This window comes from Eubalaena glacialis, chromosome 14, assembly GCF_028564815.1.
Source record: "Eubalaena glacialis isolate mEubGla1 chromosome 14, mEubGla1.1.hap2.+ XY, whole genome shotgun sequence".
In the NCBI taxonomy this organism is placed as follows: domain Eukaryota; kingdom Metazoa; phylum Chordata; class Mammalia; order Artiodactyla; family Balaenidae; genus Eubalaena; species Eubalaena glacialis.
In genome coordinates this window covers 80,169,771-80,187,752 of record NC_083729.1, presented here as the reverse complement: position 1 = coordinate 80,187,752, position 17,982 = coordinate 80,169,771, and the positions used below count along the sequence as shown (strand labels likewise).

Sequence of the window (17,982 nt, the reverse complement as noted above, 5' to 3'; positions counted from 1 at the left end):
ATGGCAAAGTAAAATGTTTCCAAGTTTAAAAGTAGGCACTTACACAATGGCATGGTTTTTAATCACGAAGTTTTTAATGACATATCTACTCTATGCCCAGTACTACGGTACAGAATACCACTTATTTCACTACTTCACAAATTAGGAATTAATTCATTATGCTCCTATTTATGTCTTCTTACACCTAGACTCTTATCTAAAATCCCAGAGTCTAGCATTCAATTATAGGGGTAAACAGTTTTTATTACACTGTGCTAAGAGTTTCTCATTTTACATGGGTTGACTGTCAACAGAATCCACCAACATTCAAGTTTCAACTGTATGCAAGGATGAAAAAACTAGGCATTGATTGGTCAAGGCATCCAATTGCCAAAAAGGGCTTTAACAGCAGGAAATGGTACATATAGTTGGCAAATAATACTCATCTGCTGAGGACATCCCAAAGAACTAAGAAGGGGCAGAAGACTCAAGGAAAAAGTAGGTTCAAAGCAAGGAAAAAACCTAGACAAACAAGTTGGGGAAGGAGGGCATTCCCAGCATGCGTAAGGAACAAAGCCAGTTAGGAAGCAATCTGCCTCACACTCAAACAGAGTAGCATAAAAATAAGGTTAAAGAAGTCCTTATAATCACACCTAATTAAGATCTGCTGTTATCCCAGTTAAAGAGAATGCCAATGCTCCATCGGAAGATAATTTCTAAACTGCTTTTCTATATACAAGTAATAATTTTATGATTCCTTCATTTGTTCAAATATTTTAGCAAAAACTACATGCCAAGCAATGTTCTCAGTGCTGGGGATACTGAACCCAGCAAAATAGAGTTGCTCTAACCTCACTCTTATTAAAGCCTAGTGTTTAAGGTCTGGAGACAAACTTGGGCAAGTTACTTAACTTGTTTAAGCCTCAATTTCTAACACTAAAAAATGTGGTTTACTATCTAGGATTTTTGTGAAGATTAAATAAAATTATTTACTGCATGATAAGTATCTATTATGTCTTCATCTAACTTCTTTGTAATCAACTACTAAACATTGTATCTGAGTAAGTGACTTTGTTACAAAGTCTTTCTCTAGATGAAACAAAGTTAACAAGCCTTGGTCTCATTAATTTCAACTTCAACTAAGGAAGCAAGTCAGTCTAGACAGACTTGTACTTCTATCAGTACTAAAACAGTTGCACACTACTTGAATTTCATTCATTCATATTCATTGCAGCCCCCCAACCCACTCCCCAAAACTCAATATCCCTAAGCCCAGGTCTTAGGCATTGTCTTAGTTACTCAGTTCCTGCCTGCATCCTGCCAAACACAATTGGTTTCAATGTTTCAAAAACTGTGTTTTTGCTAACACAACATGCCCTTAAACTTACACCAATTACTTTATCTGCTACTCAATTAAGGAATGCAGCAATAAATCATGATTCGAAAAGAGAAACTGAGTAGATTTCTTACATGAGGGCTGAGTTGTGAAGTCTGTAGGTAAAGCAAAAAATCCACTATAGTCAAAATTGTTCTTGAATTAAAATCCCCGTCATCTCCAGGTTAGGCACCTTAGTGCAGTGGAAGACACACATAGCCAAACTTGGATTCCAATGCTCCCTCTGTCACTTAGTAGCTAACTATGCAAGTCTAGACAAGATTTCCTTTCCTAAATCTATTTCTTTATTCTGAAAATGAAGATATCACCACCACTTCAAAGGCTGGGTGTGGGGGAGATGTGGAGATTAAAAAGAACACACATAAAGGACCTCCTAGATTCCCTTCCTAACCCAACAGGTCCGCAATCACTGCTGAGTAAGGAAACACCTAGTCTCTCATCATCTGCCAAAGAACTAAAGACTGTAAGGATTAATCTTGTTTCCACTCAAATCGAGTAAAAACAAATGCACTAGAGAGAATTTTACTTGGCAGGTGAAATAAAGCGCCACAACTATGACTGAAATCTACTACACAAAGCCCATTTTATTGAGAAAGATTATTAGCCTAAGCAAATAGGCTGTACCACATTACCTTCTTTCTGTAAACATCAAAACGCACCTTGCTAGGAGTGAAACCAAATTTCACAGTGTACGACAGGAGTCCTCTGGTGGCAGAGCCTTTGATCAGGGAGCACGATGATTAAGAAGGTGGGCTCAAGGGTCAAAACTTTCTGGGTCAGAACACAGGTTATGCCAATTTCTTGAACAGTGTTTCAGCAATCAACACATATTCAACTGCCAATGCGAAAACTTGCTTCCCTTATTTGAGCAGTTTTCAAGAAAAAGCAAAGATAATGACCAAGTGAAGATACTGAAACATATCCGTTACCCAGGATGGAAAGCTCTTCTGTTCTGACAAGCTTCCTTCAAGTTATCACCACTTCGGAGTCTTTGTTGGGGACCTTTTTTCAGTTATTTTTGCACAAAGGAGTCTTTGTTGGTACAATGGCTTCCTCACTGGTAGTTTCCACACAATCCTTTCACACCAATACTTCTATTAGGGAGTACGATCAGAATTCATCTCTTTTTGAAAAGATCTAACTGAAAAAGGTTCTGTGTGTCATTCTGATTAAAAATCACTGGCCGCACTTGTTCCCATTTCTCTCCCTCCCCTCAAACACCCAAATGGAATATTTCAAAGCCATCCCTCCAACACACCATATAAGGGGCAGCTCCACCCCAGCCCTCCATATATGGTCATATCCCACACCCACTCACAGACTCATCAGAGACAACCAGGAACCCACTCCTGCCCTGACCCACCATATACGGACAAATACCCACCTTAATATACTGAAGAGAATTAAGCTCCTTCCTCTACACTCACACTTCTAAGTCTGAAAGTTTAAGAAGTTGGGTGAAGAAATTAGAAGGAACAAACAAAAAACCCGACTGAAAGCACTTCTAAGCACTAGCGCTCAATTCTCAATGATTCCAAACGTCACCCACTTGCCCAACTTAATATTAACAACACTCGCCTTTCGGAGAAATCATCGTACAGCCCTAATGAGGCACAGCGCGTGCAATAACTAATCATGTCTGAGCAACCCTAAGCCCATTATTAAACACGGGCAACTCTAGGCCAAACACACCTCGATCTACACACCATTTCAAAGACTTTCAAGGTCTACTTTTCTGCACCTTCAGATCAGATGCCAACTTTCTGGTCGCCTTTTCAGAAAAGGGGAGGGAGGGTTGCTGGCTGTCTCGTTACCAAGGTAACTAGGAAACGTCCGACTGCCGAGGCCCGGGAGCCGGTTTTACCTTCAGATCCTTCTTAGTAACGTCGGTGTGGGAGACGGCTCGAATGGTCCCGGAGAGCCAGGGCCACTCGGCGACGCGCTCCAAGTCCCAGCTGTCGTGGCCGCCGTCGCTGCCGTCGGCTGCGGACAGACTGAGGAATCGCTTCCCTACCAATACTGGCCAACTTTCTCCGAGCGTGAGCACCATGGTTTCCACGCTGCAGGAAGGGCTCCTCCCTGCAAAAACACAAAAACAAAATGCAACGGGGGCGGCCGGCGGGAAGGGGCCGGGAAGAGAGGTCGGTGGGGGAGGCCAGGGCGGAGGAAAGGGTCCTAATCCCGATCGGAGGAGGGGACCCCAGGCGGCGGCGGGTGAGACGGAGGACCCCGCACCCGATCTCTCCACCCGCGCCCTCCCCGCCCCCCGATCCCTCCCCCACCGCAAACACTGGCCCAAGCGTCGCGTGACCCTGGCTCTCCCAAGTTTCGCTTTTCCAAAACCTGAAACCTAAACGCAGACAGAGTTGAGGGGAGAATTATTTGTGGCTTAAGTGGATTTGAAAGTGTTCGCCCCTCACCCCGGAAAAGAAAAGGCCCCGAAGCAGACGGCCCGTCCCAGGCAGCCGGGTCCCCGCCCCGGGCAGCCCCGCGGGAGGGGCGAGCCCGCCGTTCCGCACTTGCCCCGCCACCCCGCCCCGACACCCTTCTACTCGGCCGCAGACCCCCAGCCTGCGCCGCGGCGCGGGGGCGGCCGGGCCGCGGGCTTGGCGCCTTCACCTTTCTTCCTCCGCTCCCCTCAGCCGAGGCCGTGGCGCTCTTACCCCGCCTCCCGCCTCCCGCCTCCCTGAGTCACCGGCGGCAGCCACCGTTTCCAGCCGCCTCTAGCTCTCTGACTTGGTTCAAGAGCTCTCACAAGACACGCACAGCCTCCCGGGCCCGCCCCCTCGGAGCCGCTTCCATCGCTCATTGGCTGAGTCCAAGGAGCTGGGCGAGACTCGTGGGGAAGGAGCCCATCGCCATTGGCCGTCCCGGCGAGGGCGGGGCGAGAGAAAAAAACAATTCCTCGGCTGCCTCCTCCCTTTCCCCTCCCTCTTCCGACTCCCGGACGACCCCCATTAGGTTAAAGTACACCGAGCGTAAGCGAGGGATCCCTCCGCCACAGCCATTCTTTCCATTTGTTGCCTCACAGGATGCAAAAAAGTCCCGAGAAATCGGTCATCAACTTTAGGACCCAGAGGAAAATTGCAGTGGTGCACAGATAAGACTGAATGGCGAACCCCAGGGCTGTAAGTGCTTATTGGGTTGCTTTTCAAGTGCGTAGGCTGTCGACCGAAGATAGGCTTTTCACTTGGCGGAAGAATCTCACAGGAAAGGGGTGAGGGCGGTGCAGAGTCAGCGGGGGAGGGAAGGGACAGGAACGTGCGGTTTGAAGCGTACTCAGCTAGAGGGAGGAGCGACGGTGCTCTGGAGACTCGTGCGCAGGCGCTTTGCAGAGCAGAGGCTGGCGCTTGGGCTGCTAGGCGAAATGGCCGCGGGAGGCGCAGGCGCACGTGGTGCTGATCATGGAACGTCTAAAGTCCGCCATTTTGAAGGAAAAATGAAGAAAGGCATGGAGTCCCTGGGAAATGACGTTAATTAAATCTAAAGCAAAAGATGCCGTTCAGTACAACGCAGAATGGGTTTTTTTCTTTTTGTTTTTTAATGTAAAGGGAGGATGAAAAGATATTCTGAGTCTTACAAAGAAATGGAAAGACTAGATCAAGGTGATAATGATGTAAGAGATATGAAGAGGAGGTGTCTTTGAAGGACAAAGGAGTTGAGAGGTGATTGTGTCTTTTGGACCTGAAGTTTTTTGGTTGAATGAAGAAAACATGGAATGAAGTAATTGAAGATCTCTTATTTTATAAAGGCTGGTGCTTGACCTGGCATCACATTTAATCTTTAAGATTAAATGAAGATTAAGTGAAGAACTCAAGCTCCCAATTTTACAAGTGTGAAAACTGAGAATCGGAAAAAGTTCAGAAATGTATTCAAGGAATTATAGATACAAGTTAACTCCAGGTGTTGATTTTCAAAATATATGTTCTGAATACATGACATTAAATAAAAATTTTAATTAAGAATAAACACTGAAGAATTAATTTGACTTGTAATTTGCAGACCATTGAAAAGGGGGGAAATGGAACAAAGAAAACGTGTCCAGTACAACATAAGTTAGAATGGGAAGAAGGGAGGAATAAAAAAAGAAAAAAAAAAAACCTAAGCAGAAATACAGTAAATACAAAAAAAAAAAATTAGAGGAGTAAGTCTAAATATCAGTATTTACAATAAATATAAGTGGGTTAATTTACTCAGACCTTAAAAAGACACACTGGATTAAAAATAAAATCCATCTGTAAATTGACCACCAGCAAACTCCAACAACAACACAGAAAGCTTGAAAATAGTGGGTTAAAAGAGTTTGTAATCTAATGGTAATTGAAGGAAAGCGATATAGCCATGTTAATATAATTGAAAGCAAAGGCATCAAAGAGAAAATGATTTTATACTAATAAAGGATAAAGTCCACAAAGATAACACACACTCTTGAACTATTGTGACTCTGGGAACATATTCTAGCCTATGCTAAGACTAAACTTATGAGAAATTTTTGACAATTTGTAATAAGAGTATACTGAAGGTATTTATAAATACATCTACCCCAGAAATAGGCATCTCAGATTTTTAAAATAAGTGAGGGTATGGAGGATCTAGATTACATAATTAACTATTAATTTGAAAAAAAATAGCTAGGAACAAGTTCTATCAAACTTCAAATAACATATAATTCCTAGGTTACATTCATGGTTCCAGAACTTAGGAAAGACGGAAAGATATCCAATGCATTTTATAAAACTTGCAAACCCCTATTATCCAATCTGAACCAGTAGAGTACAAGAAAGGAAAACTATAGTTCAATCACACTTATGAACAGAGATAGAAAATTCTTATATACAATATCAGCAAGTTAAATCCAGCAGTATATTTTTTAAATAATCACTGTGATTAATTGGGATTATTATATGAATATGAGGATATTTCAAGATTAGAAAATTACTATAAATCACCACAACAGGTTAAAAGAGAAAAATTGTGTTCATTTTAGTAGAGGCTGAAAAGAACACACACTCACAATGAACACTGAACTACCATGAAAACTAGGAATATTAAGAGCACACACATATTTAATGCTTATTCATGATTAAAAAATAATTTTAAACTTCCTACAAACCTAGGAATATAAGACACCCACCTTAGAAAAACACCTGCAAATAAGAACTAGGAGACATCAACAAGGTTGTTCATTTCAGCATTGTTTGTGGCTGTGAAAAATTAGAAATAATCAAAATGTGCTTCAACTAAATAAATAAATGAAATGTGATACATATAGTGAAAAGCTGTAGAGCATTTGAAAGGGAATGAAATATATTTAGATGTACCAATAAGGCTAGATTAGCAAAACAGATTTTGGATGAAAAAGTTGCATTTGGCAATATTTGAAAATACACACACAAAAATTACACTATATATGTTCTATGAAATATATATATTAAAACTCATAATGATGGTTACTAGTATTAGAGGGTGCACACTAGTATTGGGGGTGTTGGTCAAAGGTGATTTAGCATTGTTTGTAATTCTCTCATTTTTATAAGGCAAAGGTATTCATGTTACTTCTGAAATTTAAAGCTAAATTTTAAATCCTATGAATGTAGTTTACTACATTAACACTCAAGAGTATTCATGACAAATTATTAGAACTAATACAAGCGTCGAGAAGGTGGTGCAATAAAAAATCAACAAAAAAAGATCAAAAGAATTCCTATTCCTCAACAAGCATCAATTACAACATAAAACAGAAAAAATGAAACCATTTATGATCATGAAAACTACAGAATACCTTGGAAAAAACCATAACATGAACAAAACCTGTATGAAGAAAACAGTAGAACTTTACCAATGGAAAGATATCCATAAAATGTATGCATAAAAGAAGATTTGAAAAATTCCATTTCCTTGTATCACTTGATAAAGATATCATTTCTCCTCAAATTAAACTACTTTCAAATTAAATTTCTTTCAGTGAATGAAAGAATCAAAATAGAAATACAGTAAGTCCCCTACATACAAACGAGTTCCGTTCCAAGAGTGCATTTGTAAGTCCAATTTGTTTGTAAGTCCAACAAAGTTAGCCTAGGTACCCAACTAACACAATCGGCTATATAGTACTGCACTGTAATAGGTTTATAATACTTTTCATGCAAATAATACATAAAAAACAAACACAAAAAATAAAGAAAACATTTTTAATCTTAACAGTACAGTACCATGAAAAGTACAGTAGTATAGTACAACAGCTGGCATACAGGGGCTGGCATCAAGTGAACAGGCAAGAAGAGTTAGTGACTGGAGGAGGGAGAGGAGGTGGGAGATGGCAGAGCTGAAGGATCATCAGCAAGAGGAGATGGTGGGCAAGCTGCAATTTCAGTCACACCTGACGTTGATGGCACAGGTTCTGGTTCCTTGCTGGATTCAATTCTATCTACCCTCTTGAAACAATGATCCAGTGATGTCTGGGTACTAGCTCTTTTTTTTCTCATCATAGATGACATGGTAGCACTGGATTGCATTCTGAACGGCTGCTGCAACCTTTGTGTACCATTCTAGGTTCGGGTCCTATGCCTCAAAAACTAACAGTGCCTCCCAAATAAAGAAAATCCCCTTGCCATTTCCTGCATCGTGAATCTCTTTGGTTCTTCAGTTACTTCTTCTTCCTCTTGTCTCTCTTCCTTCTTTCTCTGGGCCTCCAATTCCATCAGGTCTTCAGTGAAGCTCCTCATGTTGCACAGCAAGGAGTTCAATGAAGTCATCCTCTTGCAGATCTAGCTTGAAATAAAGATACTCTACTACTGTACTCTATACAGTACCGTACAGCAAAATACACAAAAGCACAACCACTTGTAGAGGATACACGCACGTGACAATGTATGCCAGACGCATGAACTAACTTAAATGATTCGTCATGTGAACGCACGTTGGCATCTTTGAAAGTTCGCAACTTGAAGGTTCGTATGTAGGGGACTTACTGTATGTAAATAATTAAGAGAATACAGAAACAGATCCATGTATATATGAACAATTAATTTATGATTAACACAGCATTTCAAATGAATGTAAACAATAAACTATTCAATATATGCTTTGGGGTCTATTTGTTATCCATTAGGATAAAATAACAAAGTCAGATCCCCACATCAACGTTCACAAAAATAAGTTCCAGGTGAATCAAAGAGCTTGATATAAAAAATCTAATAAAATATTTTAAGATTCCTTCCCCTTTTCCTTCCTCCTTCTCTTTCTCTTCCTCTTCCTGAACATTTCAGTCCTAAAGCCATTAGGAGTGCAGAGTAAGGTAGGTTTTCATAAGAAGAGGCTGCCTGGCATGGAATGTTTGAGCTAATTAGGAGTTATGGCCTGGCATCCCAGAGCCCAAGTGGGATGAAAAGGGTAGATATACAGAAGGTCAACCTGGCATGGGATACCTAGAGCCCAAGTAAGGTGAGGCGGGCATCCATGAATGAGGGTCACCTGGTGTGGTATGTTAGAGTCCAAACAAGGTGAAGAGACTGCTCTCATTGGGGGAAAGCCTGGCACTGGAAGTTAGAGCCTGGGGAAGGTAAGGAGAGCATTCACTCAGGGACCAGCAAAGGACACTGAGAAGACTAAGAGATACCTTAGAAGTAGGAGGAGAACAGGAGACTGGTGCATCCTGGAAACAAGGCAGGAGAGAATTTCAATATGGAGAACCATTCGCAGAGGTCAAAGGATAAGCTGAAGTCAAGGCAGATGGAGGACTGAGAAGCAGGATATTGACACTTCCAACAAATATATTTTAGCCTGGAGGTATTGCCATAAATCACTTCTATTAGTTTGTAAAAACTATCATCCAAGCTCCAGCATAAACATTACATTCAAAATCCTGCCACTAATTAAACGAGTTGACTTTTACCCCAAGGGACATCAGAAGTTTCCAAAAGCCCTTAAGAAAGTTAGCAACTAGAAATTTGGAGTCTGTTTGGACCTTGATTCCTCAATTGCAGAACAATTAGAATACAATTTTCTGTCTAAATCTGCTTCTCTTAAATAGCACAAGAATAGTGTTTTGTGTGAAAATTTAAATGTTTTATGTTATTTCTGTTAATGCATTGCAGCTGTGACAATTAATGAAGCAGACCATCAGTACTAAGGTCTTTGCCTCCTTTTTTTTTTTTAAGAATTTTTCTGTTGAGGAATTATTTCCAGAGAAATGCACAGGTCTTAAGTGACCAGTTTCTTCAATTTTACAAATGCATACATCCGTATAACCCACACCCCTATCAAGATGTAGAACAGGGGTCAGCCAACTACAGGCCAAATCTGACACACCACCTAATTTGCTACAGCCTATGAAGAATGATTTTTACTTTTTTTTTTTTTTTTTTTGGCCCAGCCATGCGGCTTGTGGGATCTTAGTTGCCAGACCAGAGATCGAACCCAGGGCCCCAGCAGTGAAGCACACCAAGTCCTAACCACTGGACCATCAGGGAATTCCATATTTTTACATTTTTTAATGTTTGGAAAAAAAAACAAACAGTAGTAATATTTTGTGACCATGAAAACTATGCAGAATTCAAATTTCAATGTCTATACATAAAATTAGAACACAACCTGTAAACAGAGGGACCTCATAACTTATTTTCTTCTGTAGTTTCCTTAATGTCTTCAAAATGTGGTCCCTAAATATCTCTAGATAAATTCCCTGGATTAAGTCCACTGGAAAGGCTAATACGCACCGCCCCGCCCTCCCACACAAAAGAATCTCCTTCTTAAAATCATATACTTCAGTTACTGACTTCTTACTATCTGGCTGAATGACTCTGTGACAAAATATTGTTTCAAAAGTTTTGTAGAACTTGTCTTTTAGTTAGTTGACTTCTGGCTGAATATATTGTTATTTCTCCAGCTCTTTTCTGTTCTACAACTCCGACCTCAACAATCTGTGCAATGAGTGGAAAAGGGAAAGAGGGAAAATTTCACATGGGACAGTTCCTAAATGCAACCTCTTGTTTGTTTTTTTCCCCCAATGCTTTATTATGAAAAATTTTAAATATTACCCATATGCCTACCATCTAAGTTCAACAATTAACATTTTGCCGTGGTTGCTTTATTTATATAATTTTATTTACATGTATATATATAATTTTTTTCTGAACCACACAAATTTGCAAATATCATTGAACTTCACCACTAAATACACCAGTGTGCATCTTCTAAAGATAGTTTTTTCTTACAAAACTATAGTATTGTTATCTAATATAATTTAACATCCTGTCAATTTTCAACTTTCTCCAATCATTTTGAGTTTAATTTTGAAAAACAGGCATTCTTGGATCTCAAATATTCCCTGAAGGAAAGAGATGATAAATAATCTATAATTAAGAAGTTTGGATCTTTCCCTGGTCTCTAAAACAAAGTGAGAACTAAAGGGATTTAGTTCATCAAAGTTGAACAAACAATTCTTTTATGCAAATCTTTCTGTCTCCCTCCTAAGAAATCACAGAGTAGTAATCATCCCTAAGAAGTTTTCCAAATAAAAGATTATACATGTTTGGATTCTTAATATCTACCCCTCTCCCCCAACAAAAAGTGATTAACTGATTTTAAGTCTTGATGATGATAAGTTCTGGCTTTTCATGGTTAAATGATTTGGGATGCTTAAAAAAAATTTTTAGAACACAGCCACACCCATTCGTTGTTTTATGTATGGCTAATTTCATGCTACAACAGAGATTGTATGACCCCCCAAGGCCTAACATATTTACTCTTCACCCCCTTACAGAAAAAGTCTGCCAAACCCTGACAGAGAACATTCCATGACCACTGAATGTTCGTAAGTGTTATTTTCTAGTCAGTACCCCTGCCCAGAGTAAACTTTGTTCCAATGTCTATTACTATAAATTGACTTTGCCTGTTTTTGAATTTTATTTAAATGACATAATACAGTATGTATTCTTTTGTGTCTAGCTTCCTTTACTCAGCATGGTTTTGAGATTTATCCATGTAATTATATCTATAAGATGTTTATTTCCGTTCATTGCTAGGTAGTATTCCATTGTCTAAATATGCCATATTTTATATGTCCGTGCTCTGTATAATATCTGAATTGTTTTCAGTTCTTGGCTATTATGAATAATGTAATTATGGGGGACTTCCCTGGTGGTCCAGTGATTAAGACTCCGTGTTTCCACTGCAGGGGGCTTGGGTTCAATCGCTGGTCGGGGAACTAAGATCCCACATGCCATGAAGTGCAGCCAAAAAAAAAAAAAGTAATTATGAATATGTTTGGGTTTAAGTCTATTTTCTTAGTGTTTGTTTGGTTTCTGTTTGTCTTATCTGTTCTGCCTTTATACTTTCCAACATTTTAACTCTTTCTGCTACTGTTCATTCCTTCCTGCAAACTCAGATTTCTACTTCATATTATTTCCCTTCAGCCTAATGAACTTTTAAAAATGGATTAGCAATTTATTCAGTAATTTAGATGGCATAAGGACAAATAATCTGATAATCTGATAATTGCTCACTGTGTAATTCTGACTACTGACAATGCTAAGCCAAGAATTTGATATATATTCCACTCAGTTGTATTGCAAGTTTCCATGTGTGTGATTTGATCAACAACAACAAAAATAATGTACACAATGTCAAGCTGTTTTTCTTTTTTCTTTTTAAGAGCAGCTCAATGGTTTGGGGAGTATTAGTACAATACAGAAAACATAAGGGGGAAATGATATTTAGAATTTTACTTTGGAAAGAATTAATGAGAAAGCAAATTGGAAGATAAGACTTCATCTTTGTTTTCAAATAAGTGATCTTAATTTTTCTATATAGAAAAAGTTTAATTCAGTTAATTATAAATATACCTAAACCATTAATTTTTGCAGCTTTCAGGTAGAGCCCAGCACTTTTACACTAACGAACTAATTTTAGTAGATCTTACAGTGTGCAGATGTGCTGCAGATAAATTCTTTCAGCTTCTCTCCATTTAAAAAGTCATACTTTTAGGGAATTCCTTGGCAGTCCAGTGGTTAGGACTCAGCGCTCTCACTGCTGGGGCCAGGTTTGATCCCTGGTCAGTGTACTAAGATCCCACAAGCCGTGAAGCTTGGCAAAAAAAAAAAAAAAAAAAAAAGTCATAATTTTACCTTCATTTTGAAGGATATTTTTGCTAGATATAGAATTCTAGATTGACAGGGATTTTTTTTTTCCTTTTACCTTTAAAGATGCCAATACATTATCTTTTGGTCTCTATTATTCCTGATGAGAAGTCAGACATTATTCTTATCATTGTTCCCCTGTATGTAATGTATCTTTTAGTCTCTGCTGTCAAAATATTCTCTTTACCTTTGGTTTTTAGCATTTTGACTCTGATGTGCCTAGGTGTGGTTTCCTTTGTATTTAAACTACTGTAGATTTACTGAGCTTCTTAGATCCGTGGGCTAATATCTTTAATTAATTTTAGTAAAATTCTTAGCCATTATGTCTTTAAATATTTTCATTCCATCTCTGTTCTTGTGGGAATTCATTCACACATATATTAAACTGTTCAGTATTGTTCTACACACTCAGATATTTTGTTTTGTTTTGTTTTCACTCTTTTCCTCTTTGTATTTTGGTTTGGGTAATTTCTAATGACTTGTCTTGAAGCTATCTAATGCCTGTGTGTAACCTGCCCTTTAAAAAAATTCTTTATTTCTTATATCATTTTTTTTTTATACCTAGCATTTCCACTTGGCCCTTTATTATAGTTTTCCTCTTTCTGGGGAAATTCCCCATCTGTTAACATATGTTGTCCACTTTTCCCACTAAATCTTTTATATATATATCACGGTTATTTTAAGTATGGATTTTGATTATGCCAACATATGAGACAGCTCTGTGTCTGGTTCTACTGACTGTTTTCTCTCTTGACAATGGATATAATTTTCTTGTTTTTAAAATGTCCTTACACAGGACTTATTTGACCACATTATTTAGGCAATTAGTCTAAGGCTTATTTTGCCCTTCTGAGGACCCTATCCAATGCCCAGTGAATTATGATGCATTCTACTCTGCCTGGTACAACCATGGATTACTCCCAGCTCTCTGGTGATTGTGTTCCTTTCACACAGTTATTACCCTAGCTATGGGTAGTTTACTTACTCAAATGCTCTGATCAGCATTTAGCTAACTACTCAAGGTGGACCTTTTACAGTTATCCAGAACTTTTTCTTTGTGCAGCTATTTCCCTTCTGGTACCCTGCCCTGTGAACTCTAGCCTCCTTGGCCTCCCCAGTCTCCCAACTCTATCTGTTCAACTAAAGCAGACCTCCAGGCTCTGCCTGGGTTCCCACTCCTTGCACTGTAACCTGAAGCCTCTCTCAAAAAAAGTAAGCTGGGGCAATTGTAGGGCACACTTCATTTGTTTCCCTTCTCTCAGTTCTGCACCATCCAATGTTATGTCTATGACCCATTGTTTCATATAGTTTGCCTTGTTTTTTAATTTGTTTCAGGTAGGAGGGATGAATATGGTCCTCAATACTCCATCTTTCCAGAAGCAGAATTCCATCAAAGGTGCAATTCAGATCAGGGAGGAGAAGATGAATTGTTCAATAAATGGTGCCAGCACATACATTAATTGGGGGTCCTAATTTGCAGTTATAGAGTCCATTGTTGATAGTTTTAATAGAAAATAAATGTATGAAGCAATAGGAAGTAGAATAAAAATTTTCCAGAAGAGTTGGAGAGTTAGACTTTGAAGTGAAGCATTTGGAAACTGAGTTAGCTTGTTCAGCTACCCAAAGGAATGGTTGCACCATTTCTGGTGCTGGCACCATACTTTCCACCATAGATGTGCTGTTGTTGCTGCTGACTTCTTCATGACTTTCTGCTGCACTTCATCACCCTCTTCAGGAACTATGTTCAGGTGGAAACTGTCTCCTCATTCTGCTCTTTTCCAACTCAAGACCTCACTTGTGCATACCTGGTTAATGAAACCTAGGTCATATTCCTCTTAGCCACAAGAGAACCTGGGGAATCCTCTTTCCTAGCCACATGAGGAGGCAGGGCACATAACATGAGAATATCCCCAGATATAGAAATGGGATTCAAATGACACTAGGTGGCCACAAATAAGACACATGATCCCACAGAAAAACTGAATAATCATCTGAAAAAAAGGTAAAGTTGAATTCCCTGTCTCACACCTCACACCAGAAGGTCAAAGAGTTAAGCAGGAAAAAGTAAAACAGTAAAGGTACTAACAGCAAACTAAGAACAACTGAAAAATAACCTATTTTATTTATTTTTTTGCATCTGTATCTTCTAATCAAGTATATAAGAACTTATGAATCTAAAATAAACAACATAAAACCCAATTGAAAAATGGGCAGAAGACCTAAATATACATTTCTCTGAAGAAGATATACAGATGGCCAATAGGCACATGAAAAGATGCTCAACATCACTAATAATTAGAGAAATGCAAATCAAAACTACAATGAGGTACCACCTTACACTGGTCAGAATGGCCATTATTAAAAAGTCTACAAATGACAAATGCTGGAGAAGGTGTGGAGAAAAGGGAACACTCCTACACTGTTGGTGGGAATGTAAGTTGGTGCAGTCACTATGGAAAACAGTATGGAGGTTCCTCAGAAAACTAAAAATAGAATTACCATATGATCCAGCAATCCCAATCCTGGGCATATATCCAGACAAAACTATAATTCAAAGAGATACATGCACCCCTATGTTCACAGCAGCACTATTCACAATAACCAAGACATGGAAACAACTTAAATGTCCATCGACAGATGAATGGATGAAGAAGGTGTGGTACATATATGTAATGGAATACTACTCAGCCATAAAAAACAATGAAATAATGCCATTTGCAGCAACATGGATGCAACTAGAGATTATACTAAGTCAGAAAGAGAAAGAATAATACCATATGATATCACTTCTATGTAAAACCTAAAATATGACACAAATGAACATATCTATGAAACAGGAACAGAATCACGGACATGCAGAATAGACTGGTGGTTGCCAAGGGGGGGGGGCTGGGGGAGGGGTGGAGTGGGAGGTTGGGCCTAGCAGATGTAAGCTTTTATACATAGAATGGATAAACAACAAGGTCCTACTGTATAGCACAGAGAAATATATTTAATATCTTATGATAAACCATAATGGAAAAGAATATTTTTTAAATGCACATATATGTATAACTGCATCACTTTGCTGTATAACAGTAATTAACACAACATTCTAAATCAACTATACTTCAATTTAAAAAAGCAAAAATAAAATAAAATAATATAAACAACATTAAAATGTACCAATGAAATGCTGATGACCTGTGAAATAAACATAAAATCCAACTTAATGTCTCTGCCTTAGGCATAGGCTGTACTAGTAGGATCTGGGAGGTGTCTCAAAGAGTCTACATAGTTTTCTAATCTGTATGACAAAATATCCACAACCAATCAGCTGTGCTTCTGAGTCTTATCCTCTAGGGTCTCTATTTTTGTCATCAGGTACATATCCAACAGAGTCCTTTTAGCCTTTAAGAGCTGGAGGTGAGGGCCATTTCTTGTGGTGTTATTAACAGTGCTGCTGGAGGGTCTTAACTGCACTGTGGAACAACAGACACAGGAGAGGCAGTTGTGCAGTGGAAAGAACAAGGGCTTTGACTCATGAGCCCTGGTTTGTGCCCTGGCTCCCATCACTTACTGGATGATTGAGCACATTATCTAATCTCTATGGGGCTCAGTTTCCTCACAGATAAAATTACCCCAGTAATACCTACCACACTGGGTTGTTCATGAGGACAAAATAAAAATAACATGTATGTAATCTTATTTTTATGAAAGAAGAGATGTTTAGTTATGCTTATTTTATGCATACATATTCCATCACAATATTTATAAAATCAATTTTAAAATAGCACTTTCCTTTGAAGAATGAGGAAAATTATCCTTCTAATATATCAAGGAACACATGGTTTGCATTGTGGAATATGAAACACGTTTTCAAGTCACACATTTTAACTATCCAGGGGCTTGCAGTTGAATTGGTGAGCTCAGGGGTTAAAAAAATTGAGATGGAGTGAGGGGTTTTCACTATCACTAATTTTGGACTCTCATAGACTTTCAGAACTCCATCTCATTTGCCTACAGTAGGAGAAGCATCCCCCTCATTTCTTGTCACAGAGCTCTGCTAAATTAAAACTGGTTTTATCCATTCTATATTTGGAGAAACATGAGTTTCACCCTTGCGGTTCCTCGTTTAACAAGAGCTGTAGGGACATAATACCTAATGTTGGAATCTTGAGGATATATCATGAAAAATGAACTATTTAATAGACCACCTTCAATATATTTTCTAACAGGGAAATTATTATGAACATCTCACCTCTCAAACTCCAGCGTATTATGGGCTTAATTATTTGACTTAGTGACCTTGGCTGTTACAACCAATAATAAGGCAGATTTGAGGATATTGTTGCCATGATAAGGTTCTAGAAAAGTGAAATCCCCTCACTGGTCCACTTACCTGCCATGTGGCATCCTCAAAACCATCTTTCATACTACTGCTCACCTACCAGAATGACCAAAATCCAAATTACTGACAATACCAAATGCTGACAAAGATGTGGAACAACAGGAACTCATTCATTGCTGGTGGGAATGCGAAATGGTACAGCCACTTTGGCAGACAGTTTGGCAATTTCTTACAAAACTAAACGCACTCTCACCATGGGATCCAGCAGTTATGCTCGTTGGTATTTCCCAAAGGAGCTGAAAACTATGTCCACCTGAAAACCTGCATTCAGATGTTTATAGCAGCTTTATTCATAACTGCCAAAACTTGAAAGCAACCAAGATGTCTTTCAGAAGATGAATGGATAAATAAACAGGTATATCCAGACAGTGGAATAATATTCAGTGCTTAAAAAGGAATGAGCTATCAAGCCATGAAAAGACATGGAGGAATCGTAAATGCATATTACTAAGTAAAAGAAACCAATCTGAAAATATTACTTATTGTATGATTCCGTTTGTATGGCATTCTGGGAAAGGCAAAATTGTGGAGAGAGGAAAAAGATTAGAGGTTACTGGGGCTGAGACGGGCAGGGAGAGGGATGAGCAGGTGAAACACAGAGGATTTTTAGGACAGTGAAAATACTCTGTATGATGCTATAATGATGGTTACATGCCATTATACAGTATATATACATTGTACATAAAATGTACAACTCCAAGAGTGAACTGTAATGTAAACTGTGGACTTTGGGTGATTATGTTGTGTCAATCTATGTTCATCAGTTATAACAAACATACCACTCTGGTGGGAGATATTGATAATGGGGAGGCTATGCATGTGTGGGAGCAGGGGGTACATGGGAAATCTCTGTACCTTCTTCTCAATTTTGCTGTGAACCTAAAACTGATCTAAAAAAAAATGGAGTCTCAAAAAAAAAAAAAAAACCAAAAAAACTTTTCACCAGAGTGGTCCTCCTGAAATGGCTGTAGCAAAAATATTTCAGTGGCTGGAAAGAATAAGTTGAAGACCCTTACCATGGCTTTTGAGGTCTTCCATACTTCCCCCAGCTTGCTGCTGCCCTGCACATATTTTTTTTTTCT

General features: G+C 38.9%; 1 protein-coding gene across 6 annotated transcripts in view; it reads right to left on the bottom strand.

The window, feature by feature from the left end:
• KDM3A (lysine demethylase 3A) overlaps positions 1-4,090 on the bottom strand; it is a 54,618-nt gene extending 50,528 nt beyond the window's left edge. For 2 of the 6 annotated variants that reach the window (XM_061210650.1, XM_061210654.1), the window contains exons 1-2: positions 3,995-4,086; positions 3,240-3,454 (exon numbers count right to left, since the gene is read on the bottom strand). In XM_061210650.1, coding sequence (XP_061066633.1) covers positions 3,240-3,425 — 186 coding nt within the window. In that variant the 5' untranslated portion in view covers positions 3,426-3,454; positions 3,995-4,086. Of the gene's footprint in view, positions 1-2,034; positions 2,110-3,239; positions 3,455-3,657; positions 3,707-3,795; positions 3,877-3,994 lie in introns of those variants that run through there. The other 4 variants (XM_061210652.1, XM_061210651.1, XM_061210653.1 and 1 more) reach the window with 4 other exon arrangements.
• Between the last annotated feature and the right edge of the window lie 13,892 nt (positions 4,091-17,982).